This window comes from Pyrus communis, chromosome 6, assembly GCF_041283825.1.
Source record: "Pyrus communis isolate YQ-2024b chromosome 6, ASM4128382v1, whole genome shotgun sequence".
Classification (NCBI taxonomy): Eukaryota; Viridiplantae; Streptophyta; class Magnoliopsida; order Rosales; family Rosaceae; genus Pyrus; species Pyrus communis.
This window is the reverse complement of record NC_142570.1, coordinates 20244752-20260334: the sequence shown is the minus strand read 5'-3', so window position 1 is coordinate 20260334 and position 15583 is coordinate 20244752. Positions and strand designations below refer to the sequence as shown.

The window sequence follows — 15583 nt, the reverse complement described above, 5'->3', positions numbered from 1 at the left end:
CTTTCACATATTCATTTTCACTTCCATAAACCTGTGATTCACAAACACAATAACAAAAAATGACAATCGAATTAACAAGCTACATCCCCTAATTCACATATTGACATATTACAACTCCAATTCATAGATTTACATATTCACATATTATAATCCAATTAAAAAAGCCACCATATATAATCCAATTCATAAATTGACAAGGTTCAACCCCAAGATTCATAGATTCACATATATCACAGCTTCACAAATTCACAAATCCATCATTTTCACAAATTTAATGTATAAAATCCACAAATCTCACAAGTCCAAAACAAATTAGCAAATAAAAGGAAATTAATTACTAACTTACAGAGTGGTGGAGATGTTGACAGAGATGAGAGCCGGTGTTGCTCGACTTGAAAGTAAGGTCAGATGAGAGGAGAGTGAGAGTGAGAGAATTTAAAGACTTGAGATAAAGTCAGAGTCAGAGCAATGAGAATTAGAAAGTGAGGGTGAGAGCATTGAGATCGAGAATGAGAATGAGAGTGAGAGTAAGAGTGAGAGAGCACTGAAAGGGAGAGATTGAGAGTACTAAGAGGGAAAGATTAAGAGTGACAGTGAGAGAGAGGTTGATACGGCGAGTAGGAGGAGAGAAGGTTATAACATTTTTACACTCTTACCTAACAGAACCTTTGTCTGGTAGGTATTCTCCGAGTGATGGGAGGGTTTGGAGTGATGAGATTGTTTTTAAGGATATCATAGTGTGTGGATGGATGGTCTAGATGTAATCTGAGGTGAGAATTGTGGGGGTTTGCAAAAACTATAAGATTTAGAATGATATTATTATAGCTATACATTTGAAAGAAAATATGATTGTATTGTTAACTAGCCGAGAACTTTCTCTGTGTCTATAAATGTGATGACCAACAAATACTCGAATGTCTTACATGTAGAAGAATGACAGAAGTATTGAAAGGTATTGGTAATAGCGTTATATTAGATGAAAAAAAATTAGTTAACATCATGTACAAAACCAACCTCCATTTGATACTATACATGATTTCAGTTTAATTTTGTATTTCAGTATAGCTTAATTAATAATATTCTTCAATACCTCCATTATTATTCTACTTGGAAGTCATTTGAGTAACTTCTGATTGCCACATTCATTGACAAAGACAAATTACTTGATTAGCCTACCAGACGATCCTTATTTCCATTCAAACCACTAGTTATAATATTATAATGCAAATCTTATAGTTGCTATGAAACCTGACAATTAACTCACCTAAAATTACATCTACACCGTCCACCCATCCACTATGATATCCTTAAAAACAACCCTAATACTCCAAACCCTCCCACCACTCACACAATTTCCTGATTCTAAAAGGAATATCCAAAAACTAACTTTACAAAAGAAAACACTTCTATTTATATGAGAAATATGAAGAGATAGGAAGCTATTTATAGTTGATGAATATATGTTTATTCGACGAACTCTCATCCGGTAATTACTGGGTCGGTGGATTTTATCCCTACGTGAGGTAGATATATGTGACACATGGTAAATAGAAATTCGACTTTTGACCAATTGGGTTTTACCTAATAGAGGTCCATCGGGCAATTCATATATCAGTATAATCCCCAGGCCCATGACTAGATGTTTATGGCACGTTGAGAAAATACTTTTGACCTATTAGATTTTACCTGATGAAAGTTCATCAGCAAATACCTGTCAGTGGATTCCTATGCTCGTGACTGGATATCTTAACACTTTGGAAGTAGGAGTTGGAAACGTTGACCAATAAGACTTTAACCTTTGGAAGTCTGTCGGGTAAAAATTGTGTCAGTAGATTCCCAACACACGTATTTGGATTTATGTGATACATGCACATTGGAATTATAGCTTTTGTTGACTGTTGTTGACCTACCCAACGAAAATGCATCAGGCAACTAACATGATAGTTCATTTTTAAGACCCTTGGATATTTGTGACACTTCAAAAGTTGTACTTTTGACTACACGTTTGGATCATATTCCTTATTCCTATCGAATTAGATACCCTATTATGAATACAATTGGTAAAACTAGTTTCGCAGAATTTGTTTCCTCTTCTAAATCATGGATTCAAGAAAGACTTGGTCTTTTTCCTATACTTTCATTAAGTAAAATGCAAATTTTCGTGAACAAACGTTCAACCATATGGTTTACAGCTTTACAATCCATTACAAAATACTGAAAATATAGAAAAACTTACATGATATCACCCAATGCTTTGATTTTTGTAATGTTTAATGCTCTGAAAATATACAAAACATATAAAATAAAAGCTTGGATGTGAACCCATAAGTAAACACTTTTAAAGTCAATTAAGCCTGAGCTATATAAACATGGCTGAGTATTTTTTCTTGACTGGCCCAACCTTACGATTTAAGGCTTTTCATTACGGTAGTATCATTTCCATGTTCTTTCACATGCAAGAAATCCAAACAACTTTTGTTCACCACCTTCTTCGACCTTACGATGAACTCCCAAGACTTACGGCCATAATAAACTTGCCCTTGTTAATGATGTTTTTTCATAAACTTGTGCAAAATGATCAAACGGAAAAGTCTGGGTAGTGGGTATGTACAATGGTCTTGAACCAAAGGAGAATGGGAGAATGGAGAAAAATGAATAGGAGGGCACATAGTAGAAAGAGGAAAATGAATGTATGGAGCAGAAAAGGGAAGGGAAGGCCCGAGACTTATAAATGATAACTAAGGGTTAACTCGACGAACTCTTTTGTAGGGCAATTATTTACGGTGGACAATTTTTCACGTAACTAGTGGAAGAAAAGAGACCTGACGAACTTCTGTCGGCAAAGAAAACCTACATGACAACTAGGTAATTCATTGATCAAAACATTCCCATCTTCGCACTAAAAGTTTACGTAACGAACGTTGTCTTAACCTAATAAATTTAGCCATCATGTAAATTGATTCAGTCAACCTAATTTGTTGATTGATTTAGCCCTACCAACCTTATTTTTCGTCGAGTAAGAAGGGTTAAGCTGACGAAATCTTTTCTGTCATGGAATCTTTGGTAGGGCAAACCATAAATTCTAGTAGTGTGTTAATGCCTGCAATATTTTTGTTTGGATAAAAGCCTTGTTGAGAGAGCGAGAGGTAATATTTGCCCTTCTTATTGATGCCAGTGGACTTCGAAATACCAGCTTCACTCATGGTCTTCTTGTTGCATCTCTTGAAGTTATGTGATTCGTTACGAGGTGACTTTCCTTTCTATATTTCCTTTTTGGTAACATGTGCTATCGAAATTGTCTTCCTTTATAATTTATGTATATTAGGCTAACATGTGGACGGAGATGGCCCTTTTTTGACAAGCGGGACAAATTTGAGAACTAGAATGAATCGATGATCTAGAGACTACGATGAAAATGAAGGCGGAGCAACGATTGTTATCCAGTTGAAGGAGCTTAAGAACATGTGGGTCGAGCAACAAGCTTTGAAAGATGCTCATGAAGTAGAGACATACAAGTACGTCAACGCTACTGCACTTAAAAACTTAAAGGCTAAGGACTATCAAGAAGATCTCGTGAGGGAAAGAGATGTCTTGAGGTTAAAAAGACAAGCCAAGGTAGAGATGGATCGACTCTTGCTGTCTTAAAGGAAGAATCAGAGCGTGTGTTGGCTTTGAAGTGAGGTGCTTGGGAAATAAAGCGAAAAGCTCTTCGTTTGAAGGTTAAGTAGCTTTGACAATAAGCTAATCAAAGCAAGAACACACGCATTGCGATTTTCTAGCAACTTACAGATAGACATGCCTCTGAAATGTCGGCGCTCCTAGATGACCATGAGAAGTTGCTCACATAAGGGTACGACGAAGGATATAACCTGGTATTTTGCTGATGGATGTCTACAAGATCTATGATGATATCAAGCGCATGGATTTTCCTCCCCCACAACATCTGCTAGACGAGATCTCGGACTTAGAGGCGGAGCAAGAAGAATCTGACTCAAATGTGATCCGACCTTTGATGCTCCTGAAAAGTCTTCCGTCTAGAATTAAGGGAAATAAGTCACAAAGGGAGATTAGCTTTTAAGTCTTTCTTTGGCTAGGAGAGAAAGCATGTCCTTTTTGTAATTTCAAACCTTTTCCGTCATAATATGAATTCTTCTTAATAGGGGAAATCCTAATTTGATAAACTTCTTTAAAGTAAACGAACTTTGTATGAGAAATAAATGGCGGAGCAGAGTACAAGTACATTTTGTAGGCCCAAAACAGAGCTCAAAATATCCCCTTGGCAACGTTGATTCGGGGAAACGTCGCCTCCCAATCTTAGTATTCATAAAGCATTATCATCGAGATATCTGAAGTACCACATTACTCCAGTACCAGAAATTAAAAATTTAACCCATGAGAAGACTTTTACTTTTGCACTTATTGTAACACGTTTATCGGATTTAAGAGCTTCAAATCGTACCTGAAGATATTGTATATACAGGGGTTGATTTCTTTACACCTTGGCCCAGTTCTTGGGTAAAGAGCTTCAGTACTTGCAATGTGGTGCTAGAGGGAATGACCACTCTCAACAATAATTGCGTGTTTTTTTCCAATGAATCTTAAACAAAAAGTTCTTTGGAAACTTAGCCGTCAACATATGGGTTGGAAACACTTTTTGAATTCTTTTGTTAGACCCTATGTTTCGAACTTAAACGTGTTCTATTGAACTACCTTAGCTGGCTTGGCCAAAGCGTTTCCGTAAATCAGACCTCTGTTGGAATAAAATTCCTCTTGGGGACTGCCCTAGTCTGGATGCCCTTTCGAACCTGCTAACATACGATGTTGCATAAAATATTTGGCTTAGTATACTGGTTCAGGATAGAAGTAATCATACTCGTGGTCAGAGTTTAGAGCCACTTTCAGATGATTTCCGAATTGCCCTTTCGACTATTCTCTTGAATGACGTAGAACCCATGTTTGAATGGGTTATATAAACTTTTTGGAAGCTGGATGATGCAATGGACTTCCAGGCCAGAGTGATACGTGCCTGTGCTTGTAGCCCGCCAATTGTTGTATGACCAACTTTAGAACTCTACAAGTACTTGTTTTTAGGGAAAAAAAATATTAACGTAGCTCTATAATCAGCTGCATGTTGCTAGCGAACCACCAAACACTTAAGAACTGCACAAGTACTTGTTTATATGAAGAAAACACTTGCTCAGTTGGTTTTATAGTAGTTATGAATTTATGTTAACCTTCAAACATTTTAGAGATTTTTAAGTAAAAATGTACATTCCACTGCTTGCTGTTTTAGGTAATCTAAACACTTCAGAACTGCACCAACACTTGTTTTAGAGATCTCCAAACACTTCAAAATTGCACAGGCACTTGCTTTTAAGAAGAAAACATATGCTCAGTTGTATGATCAGTTGTGTGCTGCTTACGAAACTCCAAACACTTCAAAATTATACAAGTACTTGTTTAAGTTTTTCAGATAATACATATAATCATATTTGTAGATTATGTTCCTTTATATTCAGAGTTCTTTGCTTTGACTTGCATTGATTCATTTGGTTTGTTTGAATATCATGCGTAGGTTTAATTTTTATGATGTGTAGGTTTCTCACATGCGTTTGTGTTTAGATGTACTAGAGTATGAAGGTGTCTTGGATCTATTAACTCTTCTAGTCAACATTCCTGGTGGCGAAATTCCATTGAGGTTGATTTCATGTTGCAATGCTTTGATCAAATGAGTCGCTTGGTTTCATTTTTATTGCGACTACCTTAGTACCTGCTGACAAAGTGTTGGTGGCGAGTGCCTAGACTTTAATTGGTTGGGCTTGTGTTTAAGTACCTCCAATTTGTCTTAGGTTGTTTGCCTTCCGTTGTATTGGCAAGTGTTATTTGTTCTCTAATTTTGCTTAATATATTTATGTAACTGTAACCTTTTCATACAGTCTAATTTCTAAATCTTTTATTATTAGTCCTAACCAATATATATATTTATTGATACCACTAGAAACTGCACTTTAGTAGTAGTCTTCATTTGTAAGTGAGATATTTAAAATGACGCATTTGATACAAATTTATTTTTCAATCCTTAAATTTAAATACATGATTGTACCAAAAAAAAAGGAAAAAAAAAAAAAACATATTCATTCTTAATGAAATTCACTAAAGGCCTTTTTTGACCTAGCCACTCCTTCTCTTTTCTCTCACACAAAAGCCCATTTTATCTTGCTCTTCACCACAGACCCATTTCTTTGGATGGGGTCGGCAGGCAACCCCTTACCTCTTCTTTTTCTTCTTCTCTTTAGTGTTTTGTATATGTCCTGCCCTCCGCAACCTATGGTTGTCGGTTTTCGAGGTCACAGTCTCGGCGATCCTCTCTGTTTTCTGGCGTGTCTTATCGGTTTTATCTATGGCTTTCTTGTTTTGCTGCCTCCCTTCTTTTCTCCTCCTCCTTATTGCCCTTGCTTCTTTTTCTAATTTCATTTTTGCAGTCCTTTTCCCTAAGTTCATTCTTCCATTTTTTCCTTTGCCTACACCTCCATCTCCGACCCCTTTTAATCCCCCTATAAAAAATTAGATCTTCGAGTTTTTTACTCGATTTCGGAGGTAGATCTTTACCTCATTGCTCCCTGCTTTACTAGCATGCTAGAAATTTTGGGCAAAGTGTTCTGCAGCATCGTCGGAGTAAGGGTGTTTTACACATCCCCTTGGCCCTCCCCACCCCCATGTTATGTCAACTTGGTTCGTTTCTTGCATGTGTGGTGGTTGGTGGTATGAATCTAGATGGCTCGGCAAATTGCATAGCTCTGCGATCTGATTTTTTCTGCGGATTTTCTCTCTTTTCTTGGGTTAATTTAGTTGTGCTTGACTCTTCACTGATCCCCCTTCATTCTAGTTCCTACATGGCTGTCATTCCGGGTATTGATGGCAAGAGTACAACAACGGCGAGTTGCGTTTCTGTGATGGATATTAGGTTTTATTTCTTATTGTTGTGTGTTTTCAGTTTCAAGTCTATGTTGTTGTGGAATTGGGCCTCCACTGTTTGTATTGGGCCGTTGGTTGGCTTTATAAATTTTAAATTTAATGAAGTTAAGCTCTTCTCCAAAAAGAAAATTCTTAATGAAATTCACTATTATTTTTGTTAAAAAAAAAAGGAGCTCTTTCTTTACCGAGACAATCACACACTTCAACCAAAAAGAAAAAAAAGGGGCCACCGAATACGAAAAAGTTCAACTTTGAGCAACTTCCCGTTTCCTGACCAAACGACTTAACGTGACCGAATCCTTATGTTACAAAGTAAATTGGGGGTCCAGCTGCTCTCGAGCTCCTCGCCGGCGCTCTCGAAGCTGAAAACCCTGAAACTCTGTCTTCTCCGGCCAATTTTCCGGCTCAACCTTCAAACCGGTGAGTCTCCTTTATCTCCGGTCAGCAAAGCTAGTCATTCCCTCGGTGCAAACTACTTTCTCTTCTGTGTTGAATTGGCATTTTTTCTTGTTAATTTTATAGCTTAATTTCAATTAACCAAAATTAACTCAAGATTATAGCTCAAATATCGTCATATATCAGATCTCTGTGAAAATCGAAAATTGAAAATCTTAATTTTCTGCTGTTTGTTTTGATTGTATTGTCTGCCGTAGGGATATAAGATGTGCCGTCACAATTCTTATGCGCATTTGCCGGTAGAGGAGGCGGTTGCTATCGACGAGAGTCTTTTGATATATTGCAAGCCGGTTGAGCTCTACAACATTCTTCGCCCTCGAGCTTTACACAATGTATGTTCACACTCATGCATTTTGTTCTGTTTCTACTTCTTTTGTATAATCATGTTATATGTTAATTTTCGGTCATAATTGCGAGTTCCTACACGATATTCCAAAGATCGTGGTTATCAAAGTTTAATCAGGAGTGCAGATTCAAATATGATTGTAATGATCCTCATTGGCAATTTTGGTAAAATGGCGACAAATTTAATACAATCTTGGACCCGTTCGATGTTTTGGCATAGTTTGGTGTATTATGGTTATAAGAACAAAGGAATGTTAATCCAATGTGTTTATTTGCAATCATATTACTCATGTAATGTTGAGCTCTATGCTGTTCGCTTTGTGTGCCATATGTGTGGGTGGTTATGAGGTCTTGGTGTACTCTTTGTAAAAACGTACAACATATGTTTCTGTATTCTAATCAAGGCTTTTCTATGTTGTAGCCATTATTTCTTCGCAGATGTTTGCATTACAAAATCCAAGCAAGGCGTAGAAAGAGGTACTAATCTATCTATAAGTACACAGAGTCAGGCATATGGAAGTATGTTTATGCATGAAGTTTTGTTTAGTTCTTGTTTCCATTGCCTTCAATGATTTTATTTCAAAACGATTTTTTTAATTCTATGAAGACTACAGATGTAGAGTTTTGATATGTGGTAGTCCACCTGAAATCGTTCCGTTCGGTATAGTCTCATAGTTTGTCAAGGCACACACACATGCTTCCTCGAGCACATTATTTTTTCTGCTGCGAGGACTTCAAGAAGACATTATGTTGCTTACTTTGAGAGGGCAATTTATATAATTTTCAGCATGTTATTTTGTAGGTCCAGGGCTGCGATTGTTATATTCAACTACAGGGACTACAACAACACTTTACGTAAAACTGAAGGTATCATCAATGTCTTTGTCCTCAGAAGTGTAATTCTTTTCTATTACAGTAGTTACAATGGTTATTTGTATCTGAAGTTTCAACCATACTTGTTAATTAATTCATCAAAAAACCGTTTTTTCCTGTAGAAACAAATTTCTGCAAGTTTATTGTTGTTTCTGATGTCTCTGGATTTATTTAGTACTTTTTTTTTCTTGTCCTTTAGGAGGGTTTCTCTCAAATTTCTTCTTTTTATTTATTCCGTTTCTGCTGGCCCCACCCCCATCTTTTAACTCATGAAGCCCTACTTGGCACGACTTGATTCTTGTATAATGACAATTTAAGGTGTAAAGCTTGATTAAAAAGGGAAATGGGTGTCCTAGGATACTGTTTCTCTCTCTTTAAAATTTTCCCCTTGTCAGAGTAAATGCATTATTTAGTTTCTTATTTAAAATGGTTTGGTTGGCTGCCTGGTGGTATGGGCTCCTAAGAAAAATATATGTGATCTGGTTTTTTTCCACTTTTTAGGATTAACATTGAGACAACTGCTTAAGTTTCTGGTAAATCATATTTTTGTTTATAGGAACTTCATTTTCATCGGCAATGAAGCTTTTAATGTTGAACATTCAGTTACTGAAACTCATATGTACCTTTTTTTTCTGACATTCAGTTACTGAGGACTTCTCCTGTCCCTTTTGCTTGATGCAATGTGCAAGCTTCAAGGTACGAGCCAGTATGGATATTGCTTTCAATGTTGTCCCATTTATGTTTGATTAAAATTAGTATAATTGTAGAAAAACGAAGTTTCCCTTAGTAAGGGATAGAAAGGAGAATTACTCCCCATTAGGAATACCTTATCTTGTATTTTGAAAATTGCATAAAACCTATAAAGTATTTTCAGTATCTGCAGAAAGATTGGGTTGAAATAATCTAAACATATATGTTTTCATATACAATATCGTGGGAAATACTGATCTAATATGGAACTCTTAGTTATGTCCATATCAGTGATTAACTTTTCTTACATATTCCACTGTACACACATGCTTCGGATTTGTTTAATCCTGAGAAACTTAACCTTTAATTATTCAATCTTTTATAGTGTCTTTTCAGTGTTCATTTGCAAAATGGAATCGCTAGTTGTTTATAATTTTAGAGATTTTTTTTTAGGCTGAATTATCTGTGATATGATGTCAGCATACCCGCATTTGGCTAGAGTTTCAGTTTTTATTCATAATCTGTATATTTCTCTCCTGGAAAAACCTAATTTATTTATTGAACCATAATATTGAAGGTTATTGTTCTTCTGTTAAGTGAGCTGTTTCCATGATTTTTTGTTTGTTTTTAGTTTCAACATTTTATATGGTTTACTACTGTACACTGATTTAGCTTGTTGCTGAAGTAAACCTTCATGTTTTCTTGTAGGGTCTGCGTTATCACTTGTGCTCTTCACATGACTTATTCAACTTTGAGTTTTGGGTTGGTGATTGAGTATATGTAGTCACTTTCTGCTTATTCTTAAGAGGCTGTTGAAGAAGCATTTATTTTGTAGGTAACTGGAGAGTATCAGGCAGTCAACGTTTCCGTGAAAGTTGACATATTGAGATCTGAGGTCAGAATTGTTTTCATCATGAAGTATGTGGATCTTTTTTGTGCTAGTTCAAAATATTTGCTGCCATTAGGGTTCATATGTTGAACAAAAGAAACTCATAGGCACTCCTGTACTGGCTTGTGTTTCCTTATGATTTTTTAACATGCATGAACAAGTTTTATGCCCCAATCATATCTGGTTACATTTTTTATATACAGACAGTAGCAGATGGAGTAGTTCCACAACTTCAAACATTCTTCTTCTGGTCGGTTTAAATTTCTTGGTACAACTTAAAGCTACTGGTTATTATCCCATTTGTTCTCTTAAAAGAATTCAGAGAGTTGAGTAGGCGAAATAACTTTTTTGTGCAGTTCAAGGTCAAGAAAACATAGGCCAAAGAACCATGGTCAACTTGAAAACCACGTTCATATACAATTCTTGGAGTTAGACTCACCTAGCCTTGCCAATGGAGGGGCACAGGAGGGACATTTGGAGAATGGTGATGGTAAATTTTCCCTTCATACTCCGTTGGGTTGATCACTTTCAGGTAGTGAAAAATAAAAGCAAAGTCAAGACAACGAGATGACAAATTCCATCATATCCTGTTAATGTGCAGAGATGTATCACCCTTGGCACATTCGGAGTACCTGTAGTCTCTATCAAGATTGCTTTAGAGAAATTTTAATTTCTTAATCCTCTTTTGTTTTGGGTAGTGGTTTAGAGTGTTTCTGCCCTTCTCTTGCTCACAACTGAGCTAATGCATAAGGTCTCTATATAATGGTATGATGCTCATGATGCATGTCTTATTGTTGTCCACAACTCCAACATTGTATTATGGCATTTCTTTCATCCTATTTTCTTATACATTTTTCCCTTCTTACCCAGGAAATAGCTGGTCAGGTTGGTTTGCCCTTTTCTTATTTTGTTGACTTCTTTTGTGGTATATAGTAACTCCAATTTTGCTGTTATATCAGTCGATGGCTGTCTTTGCAACTCAGATCTCTAATATATAACATATAGAATTGGTTTGAAGTTAGTATTAACTAAGCACTTGTTTATTGGTTGAACAAGTTCAGTTACATACTTTGATTCGACTGTTCACTGTTCCACCAAGTTCAGTTTAAGTTAGATAATAGTGACTGTTGGATGACAAATCCCAGCTCAAATTCAGTTGAGAGTCTGATATTGTGATTGAGCGTTAATCGGGTTGAATGTGGGTTACTTTTAAATCCAAGCCATGCTTAGTTTAATAATAGCTTCCCTTGGAGCAAAAGTGGTATTTAAATGAAATGTCTAATCATATTAATTATTTAAAAAAAAAAAAAAAAAAAAAACAAAACATATGATTGTGCAGCACATTTTACAGATGTGACTGTTTTAAATTTTTTGTCTTGGGGATTCAACTGAAGATTGATTTGACTTACTCAATTTTTGTCTTGGGGATTCAACTGAGATTTAACTGTATTCTTTGGATTTTCTATCCTGTGAAGTTGTGAAGGCTCCCAATCTGCTCCGCAGTGGAAAAGGTTCCCAAAATGGAAGGCATAGACATGAAAACTGCGGTCATGATCATCCTAGTTCTATAGAATGTATAGAATGTGCTACCTCAATTTCCAATGGTCCTGGTGCTACAATTTCCATTGCTCAATCTTCTCCGGACCTTGATTGTGTTAAATTGCTATCTGGAAGTGATTATGCACCACCAACTAAAACAAGGAAGTTAACTGCAGAGCGTTCAGAGCCAAGAAAGTATGTTAACCTATGTTATGGTTTCTCTCCATTGTTTTTCAGATGCTTCCGTTGATTTTCCTTATAAGAATTACTTGATTAATGTTTTTCTCATTGTCAATACTATCAGTCTGTGTACTTCACTTTTGGATGTGTTTTTAGAGTATCAAAAGCAGAGACTCGTGTCCCCGCCGTTTTTGAAATTGGTATCCTTATTTGAAGTGTCCATAATTGAGGCTGTGAATTTATTTTGACACTTCTCACAGTTCTTGAATTTTTGTATGCCAGCCGTATGCTCCTGCAGAAACGACAGTTCTTTCACTCTCATAGAGTTCAGGTAGTAATTGATTTCTAAACCCGATAGCAGTTCCAAATTTTGTTTCTCCATCAATTTGCATTTTTTGTTGGCTTAATTTTTCTTTTATTTCTTACATGCCATAAGCTGCTGTCAACTCAGATCGTTTATTTTGCAACAGTTTAAAACTTATACTGTTAATGAGCTGTAATAATCCTTTTTTTTTAATTTTTAAAACAATTATAGAGTAATTTTTTCATTATCTATCCCGTATTTCTTACATTACTTAGTTTGCTTATGATTTGTCTGATGGATTTCTATCTTTATTTATAAACGCATTATGTTCAGTAATTATCATGGACTCCTTGCATGTATTTCTTTTTTGGTGTTGAGAAGTCGGCTTTGTGGGTTTTGTGCTTTCAAAGAATGAATTTGCGCCTTTTTTTAGCCCCTGGGAAGTAGCACTGCAGTTGTAGTTTATTTATGCAACAGTGGATGTATTTTCTATTTTCTAATGAGTGACCAAATTGGGTTATTGTTACGATGTGTAACTGAGAGGGACCCATTCTTATAGAATTTATGTTGAAGGCTTTTGGATAGAGAATTATGTGCAAGGGACCTTGATGGAGGAGCCAAGTTAAATTCAATAAATTAGAGTCTTTCAACTTTCTTATGTAATACATGCAGATTAGTCTGCAAGTTCTTTCTACTTTCTTATGTTACAATGTTAAAGGATTAGGTGTCATAGATTAGTCTTTAGAATTCCTGAGTAGTATATTAATGTGGATCTTTCCAGATTCATATACCAATTAGACTATAAAAAGGGCTACTTTGTATGCTTTAAAGAAGTGTTAAGTGAGAAGAAATTCTGGATTTCCTGCTTCTGTGTGAAGAAATTCTTGATTTCCTGCTTGTGTGTGAGACACAACCACCTGCAGTAATTCCAAGGCACCTTTGGTGTGGTGCTGAAATTTTCTATTGGAGTGATTCCAAGTTCCAATACACCTTTGGCATGAAGCCAAAGGCTGAAGTGACTCTGGTTCCCTTCTATATTCCTATCTATTTCTACTTTCCTACATCAGACCTCTTCAATATAAAACGTTCGTGATTGAGCATTTAGATAGCAAACATGATTGCTTTTTATGCTCTGATTGTGAAAATTTTTATTGTCTTGTACATGCATTCTGCCATAGTTATTTAAAAACACAGTTTATTGTAACTGCTGGTGTTTCGACAGCTTCATTACATTTCATTTTATGCATTTGCCTTACTAAGTCTTTGAAATATTTAATCAAAGATATTTTACTTGTTATATGCAGTTATCTTGAATAGATTCCTAAGAGCTGATTCATCAAAACAATAAACTTATCTGGATGAATATTTCTTTTTATATGAAGCCTATGGAGTTAGAGCAAGTATTATCAGATCGGGATAGCGAAGATGAAGTTGATGAAGACATTGCAGACCTTGATGATCGGAGGGTATGCTTAATGATTCTCCTAGATTGAATTTTCTTATTGTACATCGATTCATGTTGCACAAGATAAAAAATTCTACTTGCATTGAATTTTGTCTTTGTACTACTAAAACCCTGTGGATGACTGCAGTTTAGTTCTTTCTTGGCTCAATTATAACTAATTGGATCTAGTTTGTTTGGCCTTCCCTAGTTTTTGTTTGAAACTAGATGTTTTAATTATCCGACTTGCTAAGAATATAAAGATCCATCCGCAAGTATTATAAACGTTTGATCACATTATCTGAAAACTTAGGCTTCTCCTTGCATAGTCAATTGGTTTTGGGTTGGATGCTCCAACCATAACTTTGTTGGAAGTACAGTAATAAATGTGTGTGGTTCAATTTTTCTACACGTGCTCTATGTCATGTGATATAATTGATCCATGTGTTGAAGGGGCCTGTTAGGAAATAATAATCACACATCGGGTGCACTATTAAAGCTAGCATTACAAACATAAGAATAGGGTCTCTCTACACGTAATTGGTTTTGGGTCTAACAGTATTTTCAGAACTAAAAATCTAATAGTACATTATTATGTTGCAGATGCTTGATGATTTTGTAGATGTTACGAAAGATGAAAAGCATCTTATGCATCTTTGGAACTCATTTGTTCAAAAGCAAAGGTAGTCATCTCTTGCTGCTTTCGGCTTTCTGATATTGTTCAAACTTTATTGTCTTGTTCTTTTTCTATTATCCTGTTACTTCTGGTTTATATGTGAAGTTGATACAAAAAAATGGTGGCATCTTAACTTCACGTCAGTTTTCGGATTTCCTGTAATGACAAAGATGCATTATCAATGATGTAGCGTGATAGCAGATGGTCATGCTGCCTGGGCATGCGAGGCATTCTCAAGACTTCGTGCACCTGAGCTAAACTCGTCCCCCGCTCTTTTCTGGTACTGCTATTGCATTAGTTTTCCCTAATTCCACAATTAATGGTACAATTAAGAAAACATAATTCCCAAGATAATCCAACTTTTCGAAAGTAGCAGCACTAAAGCAGAGGGGTCAGTGATATTTGGAAGGATGGCTATTTCCTGCATATCACTCTTTAAACGTATTTTACTCGGTTGCATATTCCAACTTTTATCTTTTTGGTACTGATTGATGCGTGTTTTTATCGTTCATTGGATAATTGTGTGAAATTTATCAAGTGCTCATTAACTCAGGTGTTGGAGGTTATTCATGATCAAACTTTGGAATCACGGTCTTCTTGATGCATGCATACTGAATAGTTGCAACGTCATTCTTGACGAGTACAAGCACAAGGGATCAGAATCATCAGATGCCATGAGAAGTTAAAGAAAAGGCGATGGCACAGCCCTATATGGTACATAGTGAGATGGAGAAAGCTAATCATGCTACATTTAATGTTCTTTTTCCCATTATTTATCTTTTTAAATTTTTGTAACGACATTTGGACCAGAAACAGAACTAATCACATTTCTTCATGGGAGACTCGGTTTCAGACTCCAATATTAATATAACTTACTACGATCTTGTTACGTATGATATCGTCTTCCGTCTTTCTCCTGGACTTTTTTCTGTTTTGTGTTGATTTATTTTAGTTTTTGTGAGTTCTGTTGCTGTACTTTGTGTTTAAGGCTTTGCCCTGTTTTTGGTGATTATGCTCATTTAATTACGAAGCGACTACAAATTTCAAGTTCGAGTTCCCTACTAAACTAATTAGAAAGAGAATGAAATCTGTTCAAATGTTAAAAAGGACAGTCTTAGTGACTGGATGCTGTAGAGAAAATATCTCGAGCCAATGTCAGAGTACCAGGTGCATGGTACTAAGATAGTCATATCATTCTCCCGGGTAAAGCTCCAA

At 35.9% G+C, this 15583-nt stretch overlaps 1 protein-coding gene across 6 annotated transcripts; it reads left to right on the top strand.

The window, feature by feature from the left end:
- Nucleotides 1–6188: 6188 nt before the first annotated feature.
- Nucleotides 6189–15261, top strand: LOC137710342 (polycomb group protein VERNALIZATION 2). 6 transcript variants are annotated; one of them, XM_068449294.2, is made up of 15 exons: nt 6189–7415; nt 7629–7763; nt 8198–8253; nt 8564–8643; nt 9293–9345; nt 10048–10101; nt 10175–10234; nt 10432–10478; nt 10585–10718; nt 11704–11962; nt 12230–12278; nt 13634–13717; nt 14296–14375; nt 14559–14648; nt 14922–15261. In XM_068449294.2, the coding sequence occupies exons 1-15, from the start codon at nt 7278–7280 to the stop codon at nt 15052–15054; spliced, it is 1452 nt and encodes a 483-aa protein (XP_068305395.2). In that variant the 5' UTR covers nt 6189–7277; the 3' UTR covers nt 15055–15261. The 6 variants fall into 6 exon arrangements, with proteins under 6 accessions (XP_068305395.2, XP_068305397.2, XP_068305396.2 ...); XM_068449296.2 differs by having other exon boundaries at nt 6190–7395; XM_068449295.2 differs by having other exon boundaries at nt 6191–7415; nt 8579–8643.
- The last annotated feature ends 322 nt before the right edge of the window (nt 15262–15583 follow it).